Source organism: Acomys minous (assembly GCF_964271855.1).
Source record: "Acomys minous genome assembly, chromosome: 9".
In the NCBI taxonomy this organism is placed as follows: Eukaryota; Metazoa; Chordata; class Mammalia; order Rodentia; family Muridae; genus Acomys; species Acomys minous.
The window spans coordinates 70,037,501-70,060,295 of NC_140490.1; the positions used below are offsets into that span (position 1 = coordinate 70,037,501).

At 41.9% G+C, this 22,795-nt stretch overlaps 5 protein-coding genes across 5 annotated transcripts; 2 read left to right on the plus strand and 3 right to left on the minus strand.

The window, feature by feature from the left end:
* Positions 1–4,520: 4,520 nt before the first annotated feature.
* Positions 4,521–4,898, minus strand: LOC311605113 (large ribosomal subunit protein P1-like; the record flags this gene model as incomplete). Its single annotated transcript, XM_084795393.1, has 1 exon — positions 4,521–4,898. One exon carries the CDS (start codon positions 4,896–4,898, stop codon positions 4,560–4,562), a length of 339 nt encoding a protein of 112 aa, XP_084651519.1. The 3' UTR covers positions 4,521–4,559.
* Positions 4,899–9,803: 4,905 nt separating this feature from the next.
* LOC311605281 (histone H2B type 1-F/J/L) lies at positions 9,804–10,282 on the minus strand. The gene has a single exon (XM_084795702.1). It carries the CDS (start codon positions 10,224–10,226, stop codon positions 9,846–9,848), a length of 381 nt encoding a protein of 126 aa, XP_084651828.1. The 5' UTR covers positions 10,227–10,282; the 3' UTR covers positions 9,804–9,845.
* A 189-nt stretch (positions 10,283–10,471) lies between these two features.
* LOC311605669 (histone H2A type 1-B) lies at positions 10,472–10,946 on the plus strand. Its single transcript, XM_084796377.1, has one exon. The coding sequence runs from the start codon at positions 10,522–10,524 to the stop codon at positions 10,912–10,914; it is 393 nt and encodes a 130-aa protein (XP_084652503.1). The 5' UTR covers positions 10,472–10,521; the 3' UTR covers positions 10,915–10,946.
* A 3,160-nt stretch (positions 10,947–14,106) lies between these two features.
* Positions 14,107–14,507, plus strand: LOC311604527 (histone H4). Its single transcript, XM_084794468.1, has one exon. The coding sequence runs from the start codon at positions 14,150–14,152 to the stop codon at positions 14,459–14,461; it is 312 nt and encodes a 103-aa protein (XP_084650594.1). The 5' UTR covers positions 14,107–14,149; the 3' UTR covers positions 14,462–14,507.
* A 7,669-nt stretch (positions 14,508–22,176) lies between these two features.
* Positions 22,177–22,550, minus strand: LOC311605282 (histone H4). Its single transcript, XM_084795703.1, has one exon. It carries the CDS (start codon positions 22,504–22,506, stop codon positions 22,195–22,197), a length of 312 nt encoding a protein of 103 aa, XP_084651829.1. The 5' UTR covers positions 22,507–22,550; the 3' UTR covers positions 22,177–22,194.
* Positions 22,551–22,795: the final 245 nt, after the last annotated feature.

Here is a 22,795-nt window from a genome sequence, read left to right on the forward strand (position 1 = left end):
AAACCAAACCAAACCAAACCAAAAAGTAGACTATTGCCACTAGAAATTACTGTTACTTATCCCATATTCTTTTTTTGTTTTGTTTTAACCCTCTAAATTTTTTAAGAAGCATAAACTTTAAGATTTGTAAGTTTTTTGGGTATGGTTAAAAATATGTAAAATCAATAACCAAAAGTTAACTTAAAACTTCTTAGCCCTGCTAAACTGTCTGCTTATCACTGTAGCTCTTATTTTTTTAATTTAAATTTTATTAATTCATTCAGATTACAACTCAATTATTATCCCACCACTTGTATCCTCCCGTTCCTCCCTCCTTCCCATGTTCACCCTATCCCCCTCCCCTAGGTCTCCTCCCCCACTATATGACCATAGGCTATCAAGTCTCATCTTGGTAGCCTGCTTATTCTTTCTTTAAGTGCCAGTAGGCCTCCCCACCACGGGGAAGTGATCAAATATGGGGCACCAGAGTTCATGTCAGAGTCAGTCTCCACTCTCCATATAACTGTGGAGAATATCCTGTCCATTGGATAGATCAGAGTAGGGGTTCGATGTTTACTACTTGTATGGTCTTTGATTAGTGCAATAGTTTGAACAGAACCACCCTGGGCCCCAATCCACCCATCACGATGTTCTTCTTGTAGGTTTCTAGGACCCTCTAGATCCTTCTATTTCCCCATCTCCTATATTTCTCTTACCTAGAGTCTCAATAGGATGTGCTTACATGTATCCCAATCTCCTGGTCAGTGAAGACTTTCGTTGGACATGCCTTTTGGGCTAGTGCCCAATTATAAGTGAGTATATACCATGTGAGACTTTCTGCTTCTGGGTTAACTCACTCATTATGATCATTTCTAGTCCCATCCATTTGTGTAGCTCTTATTTAAACTAAGAAGGCAACAACAGGATCCATGGACAATTAATGAAACTTGGCAGATAGCTTTATGTGATTATATAAATAACAATCAATTATTCAAAACCAAGTGCATGTAGTTTTAAAAATTAACAAAAGTTCTTATTGGTCCTATTGTTAAACATGACCCTCTTGATTGAACACCTTATATGCTTTAAATACTTTATATACTTATCTAATACATTTAGAATTACTGGATATTCTGACAAAAAAAAAGATATTTCTAAAGTACTACAGCCCCCTTACCTATCTGTCCAAAAGTCCAAATTACTAGCTCTTCTTATGGTCTTGTGAGAGTTTTTTTCCCCAACCTTAAGCACTATGACAGCCTCACCATATGCAGCATAGACTGTTCATCATGTTTATACTCTTTATTTATCCTGTTGATACAGAATCATTTCTTTTATTTTAACAGTTACAATAGCTATTAATCCACCACATTAATTGACATCTTATTATGCACATCAAAGCACACATCAGTCTCCCTGGCCCTACGGGCCAATGTTAATCCACTCATAGATTCTTCAATCAATATATATTAGTTACATCTTTGTACCATTTTATCTGAAGTTATTAGGCTTCATGCAGTTAAACATTCTAACTGGAGAGCTTTAAATGAAAAATTCCTGTAGCTCAGAGAATGGCAAAAGCAATAATTTTACATTGTGAAATTTGTCATAGTTTTTATAGGCCCTGATTGCCTTCTGGTAACAATCTGAGAGGTGACATCGCACGAGATGTGGCAAATGGATGTAATCCACATAAAATTATTTGAAGTTGCAATGTACACACAACTGTATAGATTTCAATGGACTACTACATTAAGTAATGCATAAGCTTTATCAGTTATATTACATTTAAAAGGAGCTTTTAATGTCATGAATATGTCTTGACAAAGTAAAATGACTAACGTTCCAGTTTATGTTTCCCAAAACCTTAGAGAGTTTTTATAACATTGGAATACTAAACATATTATGAGGAGCCCCTATGACCCTCTAGGACAGGCCATCATTGAAACATCTAACAAAACATTAAAAGAAATGCTAAAAAAGTAGTGTGTGTGTGTATGTGTGAAAGATAGCACTTACTCCTAGAAACATCATATTAGATTAATTATTTATTTTAAAAATTCTGCATTGTAAAAGCAATGATCTTATTGTTGTAGCCTGTTCACCCTGCTTAAACTCTATAACCCCACCTTTGAGACCTACTTTAGTTCCTAGCATAACTTTGGCTCCTCCGTTAACACCAGCTATCTCTCATAGCATATTAGAAACCATTTTACTCCAGGGTCTCCATTTTGATTATAAAGTGAAATTAAGTTCAAATTCTCAGGCCTTATATGCCTGAGACCAGAGAGGTTCAATACTTACTTGCTGCTTAGACTAAAACAAGAGACAATAAATGTCTTGGGTTAAGGATAAATGATGTTCTGTTAGAGTTAAGGCCACTGCATCCTGCTATGTCCCTTACTCCCAGAGAGCTGGAAAGCCACCAAGAGATCCCCTACCCCAATCCCAGCCAAACAGCTTAAAATACTTTGTCTATCCACCTGGATGCATAGTACTCAGAATAAAATCAAATCTTCCTGCATTTAAGTAATCAAAATGATGTAATGCTGCCTTCCCCCTTGCTTCCCACCTGGTTACCTGGTTACAATTTTTCTTTCTTTCTTTCTTTTTTAGATATTTAAGTTTTATTTTTTATTATTTTAATTTTATTAATTTATTCAGATTACAACTCAATTATTATCCCATCACTTGTATCCTCCCATTCCTCCCTCCCGCTTTCACACTATTCCCCTCCCCTGAGGGGAACCTCCTCCCCCACTATATGGCTATCAAGTCTCATCTTGGCAGCCTGCTTATTCTTTCTTTGAGTGCCACCAGGCCTCCCCACCGAGGAGAGGTAGTCAAATATGGAGCACCAGAGTTCATGTCAGAGTCAGTTCCCACTCTCCACATAACTGTGGAGAATGTCGTGTCCATTGGCTACATCAGAGTAGGGGTTCAATGTTTACTATTGTATTGTCCTTGGTTAGTGCAATAGTTTGATCAGACCTCCCTGGGCCCCAATCCACCCATCACGATGTTTTTCTTGTAGGTTTCTGGGACCTTCTGGGTCCTTCTATTTCCTCATCTCTTATATTTCTCTTACCTAGAGTCTCAGTAGGATGTCCAAATAACCCAATTGAGAAATGGAGCTCAGAACTAAACAGAGAATTCTCAACAGAGGAATATCGAATGGCTGAGAAACACTTAAAGAAATGCTCAACATCTTTAGTCATCAGAGAAATACAAATCAAAACAACTCTGAGATTCCATCTTACACCCATTAGAATGGCTAAGATAAAAAATTCAAGTGACACCACAGGCTGGTGAGGATGTGGAGAAAGAGGAACATTGATTCATTGATCTTGGGAATGCAAACTCGTACAACCACTTTGGAAATCTATGTGGCACTTTCTTAGAAAACTGGGAATAGGGCTTCCTCAAGACCCAGCCATTCCACTCCTTGGAATATACCCAGAAAATGCTCCTCCACGCAACAGGGACATATGCTCAACCATGTTCATAGGGGCCTTATTCATAATAGCCAGAACCTGGAAACAACCTAAATGTCCCTCAGTTGAAGAATGGATAAAGAAACTGTGGTACATTTACACTATGGAATACTACTCAGCTATTAAAAACAAAGAAATCCCGAAATTTGTGGACAAATGGATGGGACTAGAAATAACCATAATGAGTGAGTTAACCCAGAAGCAGAAAGACTCACATGGTATATACTCACTTATAATTGGGCACTAGCCCAAAAGTCACGTCCCACGAAAGTCTTCAATTACCAGGGGATTGAGATAGATGTAAGAACAATTTTTCTTATAAAAAGCCTGCGAAACAGACCAGCATCATAGTCTGGCTCTCAAGCCCAGAATATGTCCCTGACTGGTCAGTTTTTCTTCAGTGTTCAAATAAACTTCCACCACTCTGAGTCTGATATTCCAGTGGTCAGTGCGTGGCTATTCTTGAACCTTAGTACTTATGTGCTAAAATTCATTGGCTACTTATTCTTGGAGAAAGTCTTGATGGTAATATATTACAACCTATTTGGTATAAAGAGGAAGATTCTTAGCAATGGATAAAAGGAAGTGTTATAAAATGGGAAAAGGGTGTGCTTGTGTCTGCACAGCTTCAGGCAATGGCTGCTTTCCAGAAAGATGGTTAAAACTGAGAGATGAACATGTGATCACAGTTTGCCCCTGACTTGTCATCTGACTTCCAGTCAGACATCCAAAACAACTGTGAAACCACTGTGTTCCATAATGAATTGCACCTTTCCTACCTGAGGTCAGCTGAAAAAATTAGCCAATAAAGGAGAGAAGATGCCTCATAATCTGGGACAAAAATCAAATATCTTCAGCCTTGTTCTTGGCCACATAAACAATCACTATGTTCAAATGAGGCAAGGAATTATTCTTACTAAGCTTATATTTCTAACTTTCCTTAAGTGAGTGGTATAGTGGTGGTGGTGGAATTACACTATTCCTCTTTATACTAGTGACTCTAATTTGATTGCAGGACCCTATAACAGTAGAGGTTGTTTCTTTTTTTACAGGTTCAGCTTTTTATTGAGCATGTTAACAAGAGGTTTAGTCAAAAAGACCAAAGCCCGTGTCATCATCAGACTCCTCAGATTCTTCCTTCTTTGCCTCCACTTTCTTCTCCTCAGCTGGGGCAGCAGCGGTGGCTGGTGTGGGACCTCCTGCTGGTGCAGCTCCAGCTGCTGGAGCTGACCCACCAGTCTCGACATTGCAGATGAGGCTCCCAATGTTAACATTGGCCAAGGCCTTTGCGAACAAGCCAGGCCAGAAAGATTCAATGTCGACACCGGCTGCTTTAATGAGGGCATTGATCTCCCTGACAGTCACCTCGTCATCGTGAAGAATGAGGGCATAGTATAAGCAGTCGAGCTGGGAGATGGAGGCCATGTTGCGAACTGCAGGCAGGGTGCTAGTCGCATGAAGTGAGGGCCTCACCCCATCGCGGCCTTAGCTTCCTCGGAGGGACCGAGCACCTTGGCGGCAGCTGAGGAAAAAGCAGTTCTTTGTTTCTTGATGAAGATGGTTTACCTTTGAAGTCATCTTATGAAATAGGGGTGGGGAAGCTTCCTATTTTATTAGGCATGAGGTTCATTGTTTGAAAAATACATGTAGGGGATGATCATCTATGATAAGAAATGGAACGAAACCTGAAATGAAGAACTTGCTCATCTTAGTAGCTGAAGGGTTTAAAGGAAATACTACTGATGATCCTTTCACTCCACCCCATGTGCCCCCTCACCACGCTCCTCTTGTCTGGCTCAGGGTTAAGTGAATGGATACATTGGGAACAAAGCAGAGGACCAGAGCTATGAGTTCTTATGAACACTTCTTATGGTAGGGTCATAGATTGGAGCTTGGCAGGCTCTGCTCGCACCAAACTGAAAGGCAAAGAATTAAGATAGTCCCATAAAAATAATACCATCACCACCCATGATAATGGTTCCCAGAGGTTAGTACAACATGGGGGTGGGATGGCCCCACCCTCTCCTCATAGGGAGGGGAAGAGCTCCTCTAGAACATCTTTGGAAATTAGTATTGGCATTAATTTGGGCCTGGAAATGGAGTTGTCTTCTTCTTCTTCTTCTTCTTCTTCTTCTTCTTCTTCTTCTTCTTCTTCTTCTTCTTCTTCCTCTTCCTCTTCCTCTTCCTCCTCCTCCTCCTCATCCACCTCCACCTTCTACTCTTCCTCCACCTCCTCTTCATCATCATCATCATGATTATTTTGGATTTTTCAAGACAAGGTTTCTCTGTGTGTAGCCCTGGCTGTCCTGAACTCACTTTGTGGACCAGGCTAGCCTTGGACTCACAGAGATCCCCTTGCTTCTGCCTCCTGAGTGCTGGAGTTAAAGGTGTGCACCACCACACCCATCTGGGAATATACTTCTAACAATGAGACTATGTTTCCTTTTTTACAAAAAACGTATCTAATAACGGTACAGCATGTGTGCCCCTTCCTGATTTGTTCCTGACTGGAGTAACTACTTGGAATCACTTTGAAAGGTATATATCTTGTTCCAGTTGTTCTTTATATATATATTTAAATGCTGGTACTCCTCTCAGTTTTAGCTCTCAGAGCTTTTATGTACATTGAGCCCAGATTAGTGTTTGGATGCCTGTACAGAGCCAAGCAAAAATCTCCTTTCATGTCTATGATTTGTCACATATTGTCAAATGAAGAAGAGGACTGGTCACAGTCATTGTGTTGTGGATAGTTGCCATTACTACCATGGCTGCTACTGCTGGCATAGCCCTGCATCAGGGCATTCAAAGTGTACACTATATTCAAGAACAGCATTCTGAGTCAGAAAAGTTAGGGAATACTCCAAGACATATAGATGTGATAATATGAAGTTAACAAGTTGTTAGCTTATGAAGAGAACTGTGGTTAAGATGTGATTGGAATGTGACTCAAGTCTATGTTGCTCCTATGCATTCCTCTGGGATAAAGTTAGAAAACAGCACTAAATTATGGTAGTATGACCCAGGAAATATTGGAATTGTGGTCTTGTGTTACACATGTTATTGCATGGACTATCTGGCAATAAATTATTGGTAGGCATTGCTAGTGCCTTTGGGGAAGTTAAATCCATTTGATCAATTTAAGATCACAAGCTCTTCCTGTGCTTCCATTTATTTGCTTGTTTCCGTTATTTTTAATAGTGTGGTGGTGGTGGTGGTGGTGGGGGTAACATCCCAATATCAAAAAGGTTTTTCAACATCAAGCATCTGTATTCAACATTATATAACAAAATGTGGTTAAGCAAAGAGGGGGAAATGAGAACTTGCTGAACTGACATCAGTGTAAAAGTATCTTTTATTCTCCTGATATCATTGTTGCCTTGGAAACTCACCTCCTCCGTCTGCTAACCTGGGCCTAGTCCTGGAAGCTTCTAGCCTCTATACAACCTAAACTAGGCCTAGAATGTTTTCAGCCTCTGAGACTTACTGCTGAATAAACTCACCCTTACTTGTTCTTTCTGAGCTCAAAGCTGGCTGGGTCAACCCATCTGTTCTGCCTCCACCTCGTCTCTCAGCTGATTTGTTCCATCTGGCTTCTTTCTTAGCTTCTGACTGAATTGCTCTACTTGGCCTCATACTAACTCTTCACAATCTGGCCTAATCTTCTAGCTCCTTCTCATAGTCTGGCGTGTTCTGTCTTTACCTGTGTCTACCTTGTTCTATCTCCAACCTGTCTCTGTAAAACTCTCCCAATGAAAACTACCTCCGAATTCCAAGAACTGGACTGCCACGAGCTCACCACTGCACTGCCTCTCAACTCATTGACCCAACGGAACTGCCTGAATAGCACTGACTAAAACTCAGAGATCCGCAAACCTCTGTTTCTTGAGTGCTGGGATTAAAGGATTAAAGTACTGGCATAAAACACCTGGTCCTAAGATTTTCTTTACCTGAAACTTGTTTGGTACCAGGTTGGCCTTGAACTTAGAGATCTGATGCCCCAGTCTCTTGGGATTAAAGTCCTGTCTGTATTCCAGCTGGATCACACAGACCTAGAAGTTCTTTGGATGTGATCTCTTTTCAGAGCAGCCATGTTCTGAATTAAAATTCTTCTACATATCAGGCAGAGACAATACATTTGCCAGACATCCTTTGAAAACAAGAGGTTGTTTGCCGAGTTATGGCGGACCACTGCCTTCATACTCCAGCAAACATTTCTTTACCCAGATGTCATGTTTTTCGCATTTATCTTCTAGGAAAAGGTTCAGTTAGAAACATAAACAAACAAACACTCCGCTTTTTGTCTAGTAAGAGAATAAAGCAAACATCATAGTTTGGCATCCTGTGCACTGTGTTTTGGTTTTTTGAGACAGGGTTTCTCTGTGTAGCCTTGGCTGTCCTGGACTCACTTTGTAGACCAAGCTGGCCTCAAACTTATAGCCATCCACCTGCCTCAATCAGATCTGTAACAGTATAGTATGGTTAAGAATAAAGATTGCACTCTGGGGCCTGGAGAGATGGCTTAGAGGTTAAGAGTGCAGCCTGTCTTCTCTTCCAAAGATCCTGAATTCAATTCCTGGCAACCACATGGTGGCTCACAACCATCTGTAATGCGATCTGATGCCCTTTTCTGGTCTGCAGGTGTACATGCAGGCAGAACACTGTGTACATGACAAATAAATAAATAAATCTTTAAACATCCATTTAAAAATAAGATTGCACTCTGCTTTCTGAATAAGCTGAGTCCTTCACTGTTCCTTGTTTTGTTGTACGGAGGTCTTTTGGATCCCAATCTTTCACACATGATTTCATCTCAACCCTGAACCTTCGAGCCTTTTGCTGACCTCTCTGTATCTCTTCCTCCTACTACTAAAAGAAAGAGGAATACATACAGAGATTAGGTTCTCATAAATTTTTCTTTATGAAACATTTAATGAAACTTTGAGTTTTTTTCACAGGGTTCTTCCCCTCTCTATTGTGCCTACACCATCATATAGTGTCTGGTAACAAAGAGGACATAAGAAACACACCAGCCAGGCGTGGTAGTGCAGAACTTTAGTCCCAGCACTTGGGAGGCAGAAGCAGGCAGTTTGGACCATCCTGGTCTACAAAGTGAGTCAAGTACAGCCAGGGCTGTTACACTAGAGAAACCCTGTCTAGAAAAACAAAAAAGAAAAACCAAAAGCTACACACCTAAAATGTAAAGCAAAGTATGTTAGACACCCAAGATCAAATTTCTGTTCCCCAAAGAGATTTCAGCGGCTCTGTGCTTTCCTCATCGCCATAGACAATGTTTATCACTAAAGTAGTCTCTATCTAATATTTTTGCATTTTCATTTATCAATATCTTTTAAAAAGGTTGTAAACACACACATTCCTAAATGAAAATTCAAAACTAAGTAATTTGGTTTTAATAACTGATATTGTATGTGAAATAAATTTATTTCAGCTATTTTCTATGACATGCATTGTGTTAATTTACCTCAAATGCATTTTAAAAACATAACCATTTATGTTTTTTAAAAACATAACCATTTATTTTTGCTGGGTTGTCTGAAATACGGTGCTTTAAAAAAAATATTAAAAAGAAATTTATATGGGCACACTATCTTCATGCACACCAGAAGAGGGTACCAGATGGTTTTGAGTCACCATGTGGTTTTGGGAATTGAACTCAGGATCCCTGGAAGAACAGCCAGTGCTCTTAATCGCTGAGCCATCTCTCCAGGACCCAGAGCCACCTCTCCAGCCTCTTGCCCACCCCGTGTTCTTTCATATAAAAACAAAAACTTATTTCCTGTTGCTTATGTGTATTCAGAACTTTGCCATGAGAATAGCTGGGAGTCACTAGATAATACCCTAATCATATAAATGAGCAAAGTAAGTTACCGGTGTTAGCGGCTTCATGTCAATTCCAGATAAAGATTTTAAAATGTTTCAATTTTTAAATTATTGCACTTAAACTGGAAGCAGCTGCTTACGTCCCACTTCAGAGATAAGACAAAGAAAATTTGGCGCGTAATTTTGAAATTGCCCGCGCAGCGCCGGGATTGGTCAATGAAACCACTAACGAGTAAGGCGCATAAAGTTCTTGCTTAGTTTCAGTTTTGGTAAATTTTCAAGCTCATACGTAAAACTAGCAATAGGTATGCTACCGTGCATATTCCTTAAAAACAGAAATATTCTAGCGTGCAATGGAACTAACGTTTCATCACTGAGTAGTCACAAATCTTACTGAGCCTCTGAATGACATTTACCATTAAGACTGTAGCTTGGTAAGCAAATACAACTCACAAAATAAAGTGCTACATCCTTCTAGTAGTAATGTGAGTGGCTCTGAAAAGAGCCTTTGTGTGCGTGGTGAGGCGCGCGCGCTCACTTGGAGCTGGTGTACTTGGTGACGGCCTTGGTGCCCTCCGACACGGCGTGCTTGGCCAGCTCCCCGGGCAGCAGCAGGCGCACGGCCGTCTGGATCTCCCGCGACGTGATGGTCGAGCGCTTGTTGTAGTGCGCCAGGCGCGAGGCCTCGCTGGCGATGCGCTCGAAGATGTCGTTGACGAACGAGTTCATGATGCCCATGGCCTTGGACGAGATGCCCGTGTCGGGGTGCACCTGCTTCAGCACCTTGTACACGTACACGGAGTAACTCTCCTTGCGGCTGCGCTTGCGCTTCTTGCCGTCCTTCTTCTGTGCCTTGGTCACCGCCTTCTTGGAGCCCTTCTTCGGGGCGGGAGCGGACTTCGCGGGCTCAGGCATGGCGAGGAAAAAAAGACCAAACCGATAAAGTGAGGAGGAAACCACACACTAGAATACTCTGTGCGCTGGCAGCTTTTTAAACAAACTTATAGGTTTCTCGTAAACGATCAAACGTCATCCACTGTGTGTCCAATCAAAGCAAGGATTTTTCAAAACAACTGTACCATTGGTTTAGGTGAAACAAATATTGCAACCAATGAAATTGCTCCTTTTTCATGTCATGCGTTGACTATAAAGGGCGCGCTTGCGCTCTCTGGTTTCTAACTGATCCAGTTCTGACTGCTAATTTCCTATCATGTCTGGACGCGGTAAGCAGGGCGGCAAGGCGCGCGCCAAGGCCAAGACGCGCTCGTCCCGCGCCGGCCTGCAGTTCCCCGTGGGCCGCGTGCACCGGCTGCTGCGCAAGGGCAACTACTCGGAGCGGGTGGGCGCCGGCGCCCCGGTCTACCTGGCGGCCGTGCTGGAGTACCTGACGGCCGAGATCCTGGAGCTGGCCGGCAACGCGGCGCGCGACAACAAGAAGACGCGCATCATTCCGCGACACTTGCAGCTGGCCATCCGCAACGACGAGGAGCTCAACAAGCTGCTGGGACGCGTCACCATCGCGCAGGGCGGCGTCCTGCCCAACATCCAGGCCGTGCTGCTGCCCAAGAAGACCGAGAGCCACCACAAGGCCAAGGGAAAATAAGTCCGGGCTCTGATCCTTAGGACACAAAAACAAAGGCTCTTTTCAGAGCCACCTACAAACACTAAAAGGAGCTGTGTTGCTTAAAATGGTTCTTGAGCCAATGATGAGTATTACATCATTAGGACAAACAAACTTAAGTGAACCTGTTCATAGTTTCATTGACTCACTATAATCTAGTGCAAGCTTTTGCTAGTTCTTATATAAAGCCGCTTTCACTGGCACACGCCTGTAATCCCAGCACTTGGGATCTCTGAGTTTGAGGCCAGCCTAGTCTACAATGCTTGTCCAGGACAGCCAAGGCTAAGCAGATAAACCCTGCCTCTGAATAACAAGTCAAAGGGAAATTTTATTTTACTCTAAGTACTAGTAAATGCTAATGGTAGACATTCATACTGTAGTTTGCATTAAAAAGTCACATTGTGTATGTTCCCGTGTAGCGTTGCAAGGAGGAGTAGCAAGTTTCCTTATAGGAGTGCTCCTTTGGGCCTCACACAATGCCTCTGCATTTACAGGACGACTTTGAAGTGTTAGTAGCTTTTCCTTTCTTTAAACTTTAGGTCTTCATGCAATTTTATCCTCACTCTCAACTGCTTTTTAAACATTTTGCATAAGGATATTTTGATAGAGAGTGTGTAAAGACAAGTATTTTGTGTGTTGGTGTTGAGTGAGTCTTGGAAGGTACATGTAAAATAAAGCCCACTGTGTTGGCACAGGCTTTAAGGAAGCCTTAGGTTAAAGGTTTCTTTCTTTTTAAAGAGGAAAAAATATCAGCCTCCTGCCAACAGAAATATAAAGAAATGCAGATGATATGCAATTCAGTCAGTGTTTCTACATTTATCCTGTGTCCTCAGAAGAAGTTATTGCGAGGAGCATCTCTAGAAAGAAAAGGTTTAAAAAAGTGATGTATTAAATCTGTCAGTAGAATTGATTTTATCTGAAAACAATTTGCAGTATATATTGGTAGTTTCTTCTAAAGAGTCATTTAGCAGGCTGCAGAAGTCCCTTAGTGCTTAGGAACAACTGCTGATCTGGCAAGAGCTCCAGTTTCATTGTGTGTGTTTGTGTGTGTTTGTGTGTGTGTCTGTGTGTGTGTGTGTGTGTGTGTGTGTGTTTTCCTGGTGGGGGGGTCATACATTCTTTTCTGGCATCATGGGCACACAGGAGGCACACAGAGACGTCAAATTTACACATGAATTAAAAAATGAAATGAGGGGCAGAGGCACTGACTTTAAAGGCCTTCGTCTTCCATTCATCTCACAGGTTGAGCAGCTAAGCCTGTCGTATCCTGGGCCTAACTTCAGTCACACAGAAGGACGAGGCACATGTCATTTCTGTACGTAGGGAAGTGGAGGACTAATGGAAGATAGGATTAAGTCACCAGCCGAAAGCCTTATGTTGGATTTGCCAGCCGCCCTTGGGACTCTGAGACCAAGACCTTCTTATGGACAGTGTTCAAATGACACATTTGAAACTCGGAGGGATAAGAAGCCCTTGTTCTTTCACTTTTTCTTGTTAATTTTCTTTTTTTTTTCATGAGACTTGGCCCTCATCAGAGAAAGAAGAGCCAGGCGTATACCTCCAGAACACCTATAGAAAAGTGGCAGAGTCTGGGTTCAAGCCAACTTCATCTTTTACCAGGGTTACTGAAGAAGCAATTTGCTTGCTTACAGCATCCACTATGGCCCTCAGCAAACCCAGTCTTCATCAGTGTAGTCCCAGGTTTCTCCACTGAACACCTGAGTGGAGCTGACAGGCCCTTATTGTGTCTCCTCACTGCTCTGGGATATAACCCTAAGACTTTATGATTTGTCCCTGCCTACCTTTCTGACTTCGGGTCATCACCCTTTCATAGTTTAAAATACAAGCACGTGCGCGTGCGCGCGCACATGCATGCACGCACTCGCGCATACACACACACACACACACACACACACACACGCACACGCACACGCACAGACACACAGACACATGCAAATGCATAGAGCTAGGAAATATTCTTTCAGTTCCTGGCATTGCCAGGTGCACTCTCCACCAGTTCTTCACCCACACAACCTCCACCTCCCTGGGACACAACCATCCCCTAATTAAAAAAGGAGGAGGAGGAGGAGGAGGAGGAGGAGGAGGAGGAGGAGGAGGGGGGGGGTTGGGTGGCAAGCTGAAGAAATGGCTCAAGGTTTAGGAGTGCTTGTGTCACTTTCAGAGGACCTGGGTTCAGTTCTCAGCTCTCACACGGTGGCTCACAACTGTCTATAACTTCCATTCCTGGACTTCAGATGCCTTCTTCTGGTCTCTGTAAGTACCTGGGACACATATGTGCAGGCAAACATTCATACACATAAAGCTAAATTAATTAAAAAGTAAAGTAATTTATTAAATCATTAAATAATTGAAAGGAAATTTTTAGTTGAGACACACACAGTGCTTCTAAAATTTATAAATAATATAGCATGATATGAGAGTTTATTCTTTTTATATCTATTAAGTATTTCATTTCTTCTGTGAACACACAAGCACAAACTTCACAAAAGCACTTGCATAGTTTCTTGAAAATATTGGTGAAAGGCAATTAAATACAAAGTATTTGAGAGGAAATGGGAATGGCAATACGAATGATGAAATTTCTATATACATAAGGCTTACATATAATATTCTCAAAACTATAAATATCAGGCACTGACTTTCAGTACAGTGAAGTAAAATTCTCTTAAATGTAAAAATAAAATGACTTTAAACTGGGAAGGATTCACCTATCGATGCAGAGGAATAATTCACCGATACGGTTTTTATGAACATTTCTTGAGAGAATACTGGTGATTTTTTTGAAAGCTTTAGTCACTGCAGAGAAGGAACACAAGGTCACTCACAGCACGATGTGACCTTAGAAAACTGGCAGTGACCGCCAGAGCACCTTAGCAACGGCCTGCAGTGTCCTCTCTGGCTGTCAGGGGGCCGCTTGGCCTTGTGTATTTTGTACGTCAGTGTATTTATTGATCGTGCGCTCAAGTCTCCAAAGTCTTAAAACCGGGTGAGGAGCTGGTTCCCTCAGAAAGCACAGACAAAGAAACAAGAGGCACCTTTTTTTTTTTTAAATCCTTCCCCTCCCCCACGGCCGGCGGACGCAACTTCCCGCCTCCTCCCACAGGTTCTCATTTCGGTCCGCCTCCTGCCCTATAAAAGGCGGCGCTCAGGCCGCGTCTCAGCGTTTCTGCTCTCAGCGCTCGAGGGTTCTTAGGCAATGTCCGGTCGCGGCAAAGGCGGGAAGGGCCTGGGCAAAGGAGGCGCCAAGCGCCACCGCAAAGTCCTGCGCGACAACATCCAGGGCATCACCAAGCCCGCCATCCGCCGCCTGGCCCGGCGCGGGGGAGTCAAGCGCATCTCCGGCCTCATCTACGAGGAGACCCGCGGGGTGCTCAAGGTCTTCCTGGAGAACGTGATCCGCGACGCCGTCACCTACACGGAGCACGCCAAGCGCAAGACCGTCACCGCCATGGACGTGGTCTACGCGCTCAAGCGCCAGGGACGCACGCTCTACGGCTTCGGCGGCTGAGCTCGGCCTCCTGCCCGCTCGCTCTTCGCTAACGGCCCTTTTCAGGGCCACCCACACACTCCCGGAAGGGCTGGCGCTTTGTTTTGTTATAATGTATCTATTCAGCTGCTCTTCAGTACACAAAAAGCACTTAACATTTGGCAACCAAGTTGTCATTACCATCTCTGAAACCTGATATGTTTGCTGTGTGGTATGAGACTATATCTCACTGTGGCATCCGTTGCTTCATAGTTTTCTGTTGCCCACCATAGTAGGATTATGACAACCGAAAAGCTCCTGAGGTGAAGATTAATCTGTCCTACTAAATTTTTGCCTTGTTTATTTCCGAGATTTTTATCTGTAACTGCATTATTTATACTGGCACTACCTGGAAACCAGGCTGGCCTTGAGCTGTCGCCAGTCTCTGCGAGTGCTGGGATTAAAGGCGTGCTCCACCACACCCGGCCATGGTTTCTTAATATATTCACTTTTAAATTTAGATTGCGTAACTAGTAAATGCCTTTGTGGGGGGTGGGGGTAGGTTGTGCTTAGAACATAAGTTCTCTGTGATGCCATTGACAGGAAAAGATAGACAATTGTAATAACTAGATGCAGCTCCAAAACAGCTGTGGAGTACGGATTTGTCCCAGTGTGACTTTTTTTTAAAAAAATATCTAGTACATTTGTACTTCAGCCTGTAGACACCACATCACCTGTGTCCCGGAACCTTATTTTCTGTTTGCTTAGGGTAGCCTGTAATCTGTGATCTTACTGCCTCTGCCTCTTCCCCCGCAGTGACTGGGATTACGGGCCTTTGTTACCTGATCAAGTTCCAGAGCTGATTCCTGTTTCCCTTCCAAGAATTCTTATTTCAGGACTATCTGGGTGGCTTCATCCCAGACATGACTTGTTAGTACTTCCTGTTGGTTGCTGGATCTTTGGGTCTTTTCACATTTAGAAATCTCAATGTCAACATTTGGTGACTTCTAACACTTAGGTGCCCCCAGAACTCCCAGGCCCTAAACTATTTCTGTCCCTCGGAGATTCCCATCGATAGGGGCCCCCCAATAGCACCTGTCTCCTGATGACTTCTAATTTTATAGCTTATGTTTTCTTCCCTAGCTTCTGAAATACAGCCAACTCTCTATTCACATGAAAGTTTAATAGCCTAAAGCTAATAAATTCAACACAGAACCACCAGTGTTCTTTTGCTGATCTTTTACTTGAAAATAAAAACACAACTAAGCAACAACAAAAGAGCCCAACCACTGTTGATATCTTATTCTCTATAACAATACACAATTGCCCAAATGCACCACTATGTAAGCACACCAATGGCACAAAACAACTTGGATACAATTTAAATGCAAACTACAATTTACTGACTCAATTTATGGCTGTATCCCTTGTTTTTTTTAGGACAGATGTTCACTTCCTGGTACCTTCTTTGGTACCTATGCATAAAAAAATAATGAAATAAATTTAAATGCAAACCCTACATCAAAGGGACGAAAATGGAGTGATATTTTATTTTATTTTATTTTTTTGAGATATCTCCCATACCATCATCTGACCTTGTTAAGCAACTTATCTGTCTGCTATAACTGCCATCTCCGAGGCTTACCTCGTCCACCTGCTAAGCTGGAAGCTTCTAGCGTCTGTACAATCTGATATAGGTCTACAGCATTTTCAGCCGTTGAGACTTAATGCTCAATAAACTCATCCTTTCTAGCTCTTTCTGAATTCCAGCTGGTTCAGTTCTGCTGCTCTGGCCCATGCTCCTCTCCCAGCTGACTGATTCCATCTGGCTTCTCTCTCAGGCTCTGACTAAATGGCTCTGCTGGGCCTCATACTAACTCTCACTATCTGTTCCAATCTTCTGGCTCCTTCTCATTCGTCTTCGCCTGTGTCTAGCTTGTTCTCTCTTCAATCTGTCTCTGTAAAACTCTCCTTCCTGGTAAACTGTCTCTGAACTCCATGAACTGAAGTGCCACAAACTCAACTCCACTGTACTGCCTCTCAACCTATTGACTCTATCAAACTGCCTGAATAGAACTAACTAGGGCTCAGAGATCTGGAAGCCCCTGACTCCTGAGTGCTGGGATTGAAGGCGTGTACCACCATGCCAGGCCCTAAATTTTTCTTTATCTGAAAGTCAGTCGGTTCCAGGATGGCCTTGAACTTGCCTCTGCCTCCTGAGATTAAAGTCACATCTCTATTCCAGGCAGAGTAGATGCCTGTTGCTAGATTAAAATTCTTCTACATGGCTTTGAACTTTCTTTGTAGTCAAGGCTGGCCTTAAACTCCTGACTCATTTTCCTGATTTTATCTATGGAGTGCCTGAAGTATAACATCCAACACCATTGCTGAGTTGTTTGTTTGTTGTTTTGGTTTTTTATTGCTGCATCAGGCTTCTTCACTGGTCATGAAGGCAAGGGTCCCAGTTTGGGCAAAGCGGAAGGTAGCTGGACCAGTGAGTCGCATCCATTTTATCTAAGTAGGCCTGGTCACAGCTGTGGCTCAACATGCAGCTCTAAAGATACATAGATCCAGAACGGATATCAGCACTGTGGCTGAATTTGGACACATCATAGACCAATAAACTTTACAAATCCTAGCAATCTCTTGTATCTTTACTCCTTTATGAATAGTAACACAATTGTGCCACTTACTCTTTATCAAGCACATTTTAGGATCTTGTTTTATCTACCACATTTGTGTCTCAGCAGCAGAACTAAGTAATTTTACATAAGATCAGGAAGGCATATTTAAGACGGCAGTTTGCCAAGACCATGAGTTTTTCCAAGTATGGTCCAAGTATGGTGTGTAATTATGTGGGATTAAAAATCTAATGTTTAGTTTTGCTGTTTCAACAATAAACTTATCAAAAGCTAAAGATATTGCTTTTAGTAATGGCAATAACTTAGACCTGTGAAGTAGAATTAATAGAATATTTTGTAGAAAAATCTGCTCACTCTTCTGTGTTGTCTGGTGAACAGGGCTGAAAATATGAATCATACATTTTCTACAAAGCCATTAATCGTAAGTATCCCTGCTGATTCTGGAAGATGTTTAACAGAATATATTTGTAATGTTTGAGAACATAGTTTGCAAAAGCAGCTGAGAGCGTGTCAGGTAAAAAAAGCACCTGCTGGTGGGAGAGCTCTTGCCACACAGTTCACTGTGCACTCAGTTCAAAGTGAGCGAAGAACTGAGCACTTGGTTTTGGCAGAGAAAACCTAGGTGCTGTGTGACAAGTGTTTTTACAATTCTTCCGGTCCCCGGCCACGCAGGGTCCCTCAGGATCAACTCCACTGTCTTGAGTATCAGACCTTCGTGTCTCGGTCCCAGGTCTGTGGCAATGCAGAGCATTGTTGTGGGTGACCTTCAGAGACAGAAGGCTAGGGAGCACTCTTCCAAACACCAGGGCCAGTGCTCAGCGCCCTTAACCTCTTCCACCCTTGTTCCTGGAACCTCATCTACCACCTGAACAGTTCAGCCATATTGTCATGATGCTGCACTAGAGCTCTGACGCCTCTGGAAACATTAGTTGTCAGAGATGAACTTTGGGGCATGGGTCTTTAGAAAAGTATACAGAAAAGAAGAACTAATTGCTCATTGGTAACAAAGCAGAATATGCCTCATACATCTATGCAATCGACATCACTGGCATTTTTATGTTTCACTTTGTTGATGAGGAATATAAAATGTTTTGTCTTAAAACATCTTTAAAAGTTTTTGGTAAACCTACATATTGATGAGTTTCTATTTGCTAATTGAGGAGTACACGGTTTCTTTTCAATCTTTCTGTAAACAATGTATCAGAGCAGTTTCCACAATTCTGTTTGACTATTTCCAAACACAAATGGTGTCTTCTATAAAATGAGTAAAAAGTGTAATCTGTGGCCTGTGCTTACTTGGTCAACTTCAAAAATATCTAATATAACTAACACTTTATTAGCTTCTTTCAAAATGTATCCTTGAACTGGAAAAGGTAATAATAAAAAGTTTAGTCATGGATCCATAAGGAAAATATTAAAACTTTAACTATAAGATAAAATTTGACTTACATTTTATACAGTAAACTTGCCTTTTTATTTTAGATATCAAAATAAAAATTATTCAATAAATCAATGGAAAGTTATTACAAATATATAGTAAATATTTATGAGATATTAGATAACAACCCTATATCCAATGTTGTATTATATAAAGACAAACTGGGAGCATTTCCTCTAAAAGCAGGAACAAAAGTGACAATTTCCCTCACTTAATCCATATAATGATGAAAGTCTGAAATATAGCAACCAGACTTGAAAAAAAATACAAGGGATAATTGTAGGAACCAGGCCCAACTGGGCTGCCTGCCTGTCTTGCTGTTTCATGTCCTGTTTCTAGCAGCTTCCATGTCTGTGTTTATCTTGGTTAGCTAGTCAAGTTTACTGCTCTGAGAACGAGCCCCTCCCTTCCTGGAGACTTGTCCTCCTGTGTGCAATCATCTCTTGAGGGATTTCACCTGGGAGGAGGATTCCTGTTTTGCTGCCTAGAAGAAGGCTCTTTGGAACTCTGGGAAGAAGAATAAACCACTGCGGAGGCTGCTGCTGCAGCTGTTGCTCTCTTAGCACGAAGGACCCGCTGTGCTATTGTGTGTGTGTGTGTGTGCATGAGTTAAATCCGCAGTCCCTCGGTACCGCGGCGGCGGCGCACAGAACAAAGTAAAACTATCCTTATTTGAAGATGATAGGATTCTTTACTAAAAAACCCTATGAGTCTATATAACTTCACGGGTCTGATAAAGAAATAGTGAAGTTGCAGTACACAAAAGTCAATAAAAATGAAAACAAACCAACAAAACAGCAGTCTTCGTATTAAGAGTTGACTCTCCCAGAAAGTAATTAGGAAAAACATTCCTTTCAAAATAACCCCAACTAAGTATTCATGAGTATATATAACCAAAACAAGCAAGCAAACAAACAACAACAAAGCCCCCAAAACCACTGCAATAAGAACTTCAAGATATTGAAAAAGAAAACTACGGTGAAGTGACTTGAGTAAAGCCATCTTGTCCTGACTCCATTTTCTGCTATGTAGACACTTCTCAGCCAGCTACTCCCATAATGGCTTTGTCTGCCTTGGGAACACACTGGCATTTTTGATGACTCTTATAAGTGTCCAAATGTATTAACCAAAATAAATAACATTTGTACAAACTAAACAGAAACTAAAGCAACTGGTAAAGATATGAATCAAAATGATCATGTCATATTTGAAATAACTACTATATTCTACCCAAAACAGCCATACAACACAGCACACAATGATAAGGCTATAATGACCCTCACCTAAGACTGATGTAATTGTGGTCTGTGAGGTCTTTTACATGTACAAACACAGTTCCCTTGGGTTTCAGCACCAAGAGACTCAGGCACTAGCTTACTCCTGTTACTAGCCAAAATAAAGAACTCTAATTTAACCTTATATGTATGATAATCTGTAACTTTCTCACCTAAACTATAACAGAAAAAGACTAGAAAATGAAAAAAAAAATAGTCCTAAGGCAGAAATAATATTGCAAGAAAATCTAGAGTACCAAAATTATTATACAAAATGAATGCAATACTTTTGAAAATATTAACGTCACATCATATTTCACAGCTTAGAAACAATAATGCAATAAACCATACAGAACCATAAAAAGCTAAGGCAATTCTAATGAGGAAAAAGAGTGCTGGGCCTCAGGCTATACATGCATAGAGCTATAGCTACAGAGACAGCCCGGTGTTGGCATAAGAAGAGAACGGAGGGGCCTGGAAGTAAAATGGCAAAGCTACATCCCATTGAATTTTGAAAAAATGGGAAAAACAAAGCTTTGAAAAAGCCTCTTTAACAAACAGCACAGATGAAGTTGGATTTCTAACTGTATAAGAATGAAAGTGAATTTTATATTTCATCTTGTACAAAACTCAGTTCAAAATGGATCAAAGATCCAAAGCACAAATGTAGGAGATATGCTTCACGATATTGTGACAGAAGAATTTTACAAATAGAACACAAACAGGACAGGAACTAAAGCCAAGTATCAACAGATGGAACAACATGAAAATTAAAAAAAAAAAAAAAAGAAATCTGTACTGCAAAATGATCAGAACAACTAACAGAAAATTTACAATAATGAGACCAAATCTAGGCCAGCTACATTTCAGATGAGAGACTAGATCCAGAATTTACAAAGAATTGCAGGAATTAAATGCCAGAAAATTAAAACTGCCAATCAACAAATAAATTAATAGTTAAAACAAAACAAGCAAACAAACAACAAAAACTCAAAATCAAGCAACCAACCAACCAACCAACCAACCAACCAAAACAGAAAAACAAAAAACCGCAAATGGCCAATAACTATGTTTAAGTGCTCAATAGCCCAAGACATCAGAGATATACAAATTAAAACTGCTTTGAGATACCACCTCAGTTAGGATGGCTGTGAACAAATGCTGGCCAGGATGTGAAAGTGATTCACTGTTTTTAGTGGTGCAAATTAATACAGGCACTGTGGAATTCAGTTTGAAGATTTCTTGACAATTAAAACTAGAACCCCAATATAATGAAGCTATTTTACTTGAACAATCAGAGAACTCCTTACATACCATAGAGATCCTTGAACCCCAATGTTGGCTGGTGTTTTTTTTCACGATAACGAATTGAAGTGAAACCAGTTGTCCACCTACAGAGGACTGGATAATGAAAATGTTATATAAATACATAAACTTGAATATTATTCAGTTATAAAGAAAAGTGAAGTTATAAAATGTGCAGGGAAATAGATGTAATTACAATGTATATTAAGCATGGTCACACACTCGGGGCGGCAGTGGGGATAGAAGCCCACATGGTCTCTCATGTGCAATGTAGCCAATGTAAATATGTTAAGGAATGTACATATGTGTACAGCATAACATGAAGAGAACAAGAAGGACCAAGTAAAAGAGACAACTGGCCAAAAGTAAATGCAGGTACTGGAGAAGTAATTTAAAACTAGCAGCTTTTCTAGTGATATTTTTGTCCTGTACGTTTGTTTCTGGAAATGGATAAGAGCATAAAATACTGAAAGTATGTAACTTAATGCCTTCGTTCAGAATTTACATTGTGTAGTTAGTGTTGACTCTGGGTCACCGATATTATTATTCTATAACACTTATGATTTATAAACTCTGTACCAAAAAGTGGTATTAAGTTTCAGTCAGAATATGCTCCTGCATGTCAGGCTACCTGCAGCTTCCAAGGCTCACTCCATCAGCTGAGTTTATCTACAAATCCTGACATACACTCGAAGTTGAGACTGTGGCAAACTATTAAAGACAGCTGAGACAGAAATAAAATCGTAATTCTGAACAAAAACTGAGGGGTATTACTACCAACTAGCTAGACTGCACAGCCCAGCTAGCATGCAAATGAGGTGCATAGACAAGTCCATTCTGATTGGAGAAGTTACCACTCACCCAATTCTGTAAAACTAAACCTATACCAGACATACATATAAGCGAGACAAATCACTAAAGGATGTGGTAGCCTTGAAGATGGAAGACCCGGAACCGAAACTCGCGTGCTTAGTAATAAATGATTGAAATAAATTCGAAAACAGGATCCGCCCCCTTAAACCAGAGAAAGCTGGATTAAGTGTCAGCCCTTCCGGGAGTGTGTGGGTGGCCCTGAAAAGGGCCGTTAGCGAAGAGCGAGCGGGAAAGAGGCCGAGCTCAGCCGCCGAAGCCGTAGAGCGTGCGTCCCTGGCGCTTGAGCGCGTAGACCACGTCCATGGCGGTGACGGTCTTGCGCTTGGCGTGCTCCGTGTAGGTGACGGCGTCGCGGATCACGTTCTCCAGGAAGACCTTGAGCACCCCGCGGGTCTCCTCGTAGATGAGGCCGGAGATGCGCTTGACTCCCCCGCGCCGGGCCAGGCGGCGGATGGCGGGCTTGGTGATGCCCTGGATGTTGTCGCGCAGGACTTTGCGGTGGCGCTTGGCGCCTCCTTTGCCCAGGCCCTTCCCGCCTTTGCCGCGACCGGACATTGTCTCAGAACCCCGAGCGCTGAGAGCAGAAACGCTGAGACGCGGCCTGAGCGCCGCCTTTTATAGGGCAGGAGGCGGACCGAAATGAGAACCTGTGGGAGGAGGCGGGAAGTTGCGTCCGCCGGCCGTGGGGAGTCCAGGAAGGATTTAAAAAAAAAAAAAAAGGTGCCTCTTGTTTCTTTGTCTGTGCTTTCTGAGGGAACCAGCTCCTCACCCGGTTTTAAGACTTTGGAGACTTGAGCGCACGATCAATAAATACACTGACCTTGTACAAAATACACAAGGTCAA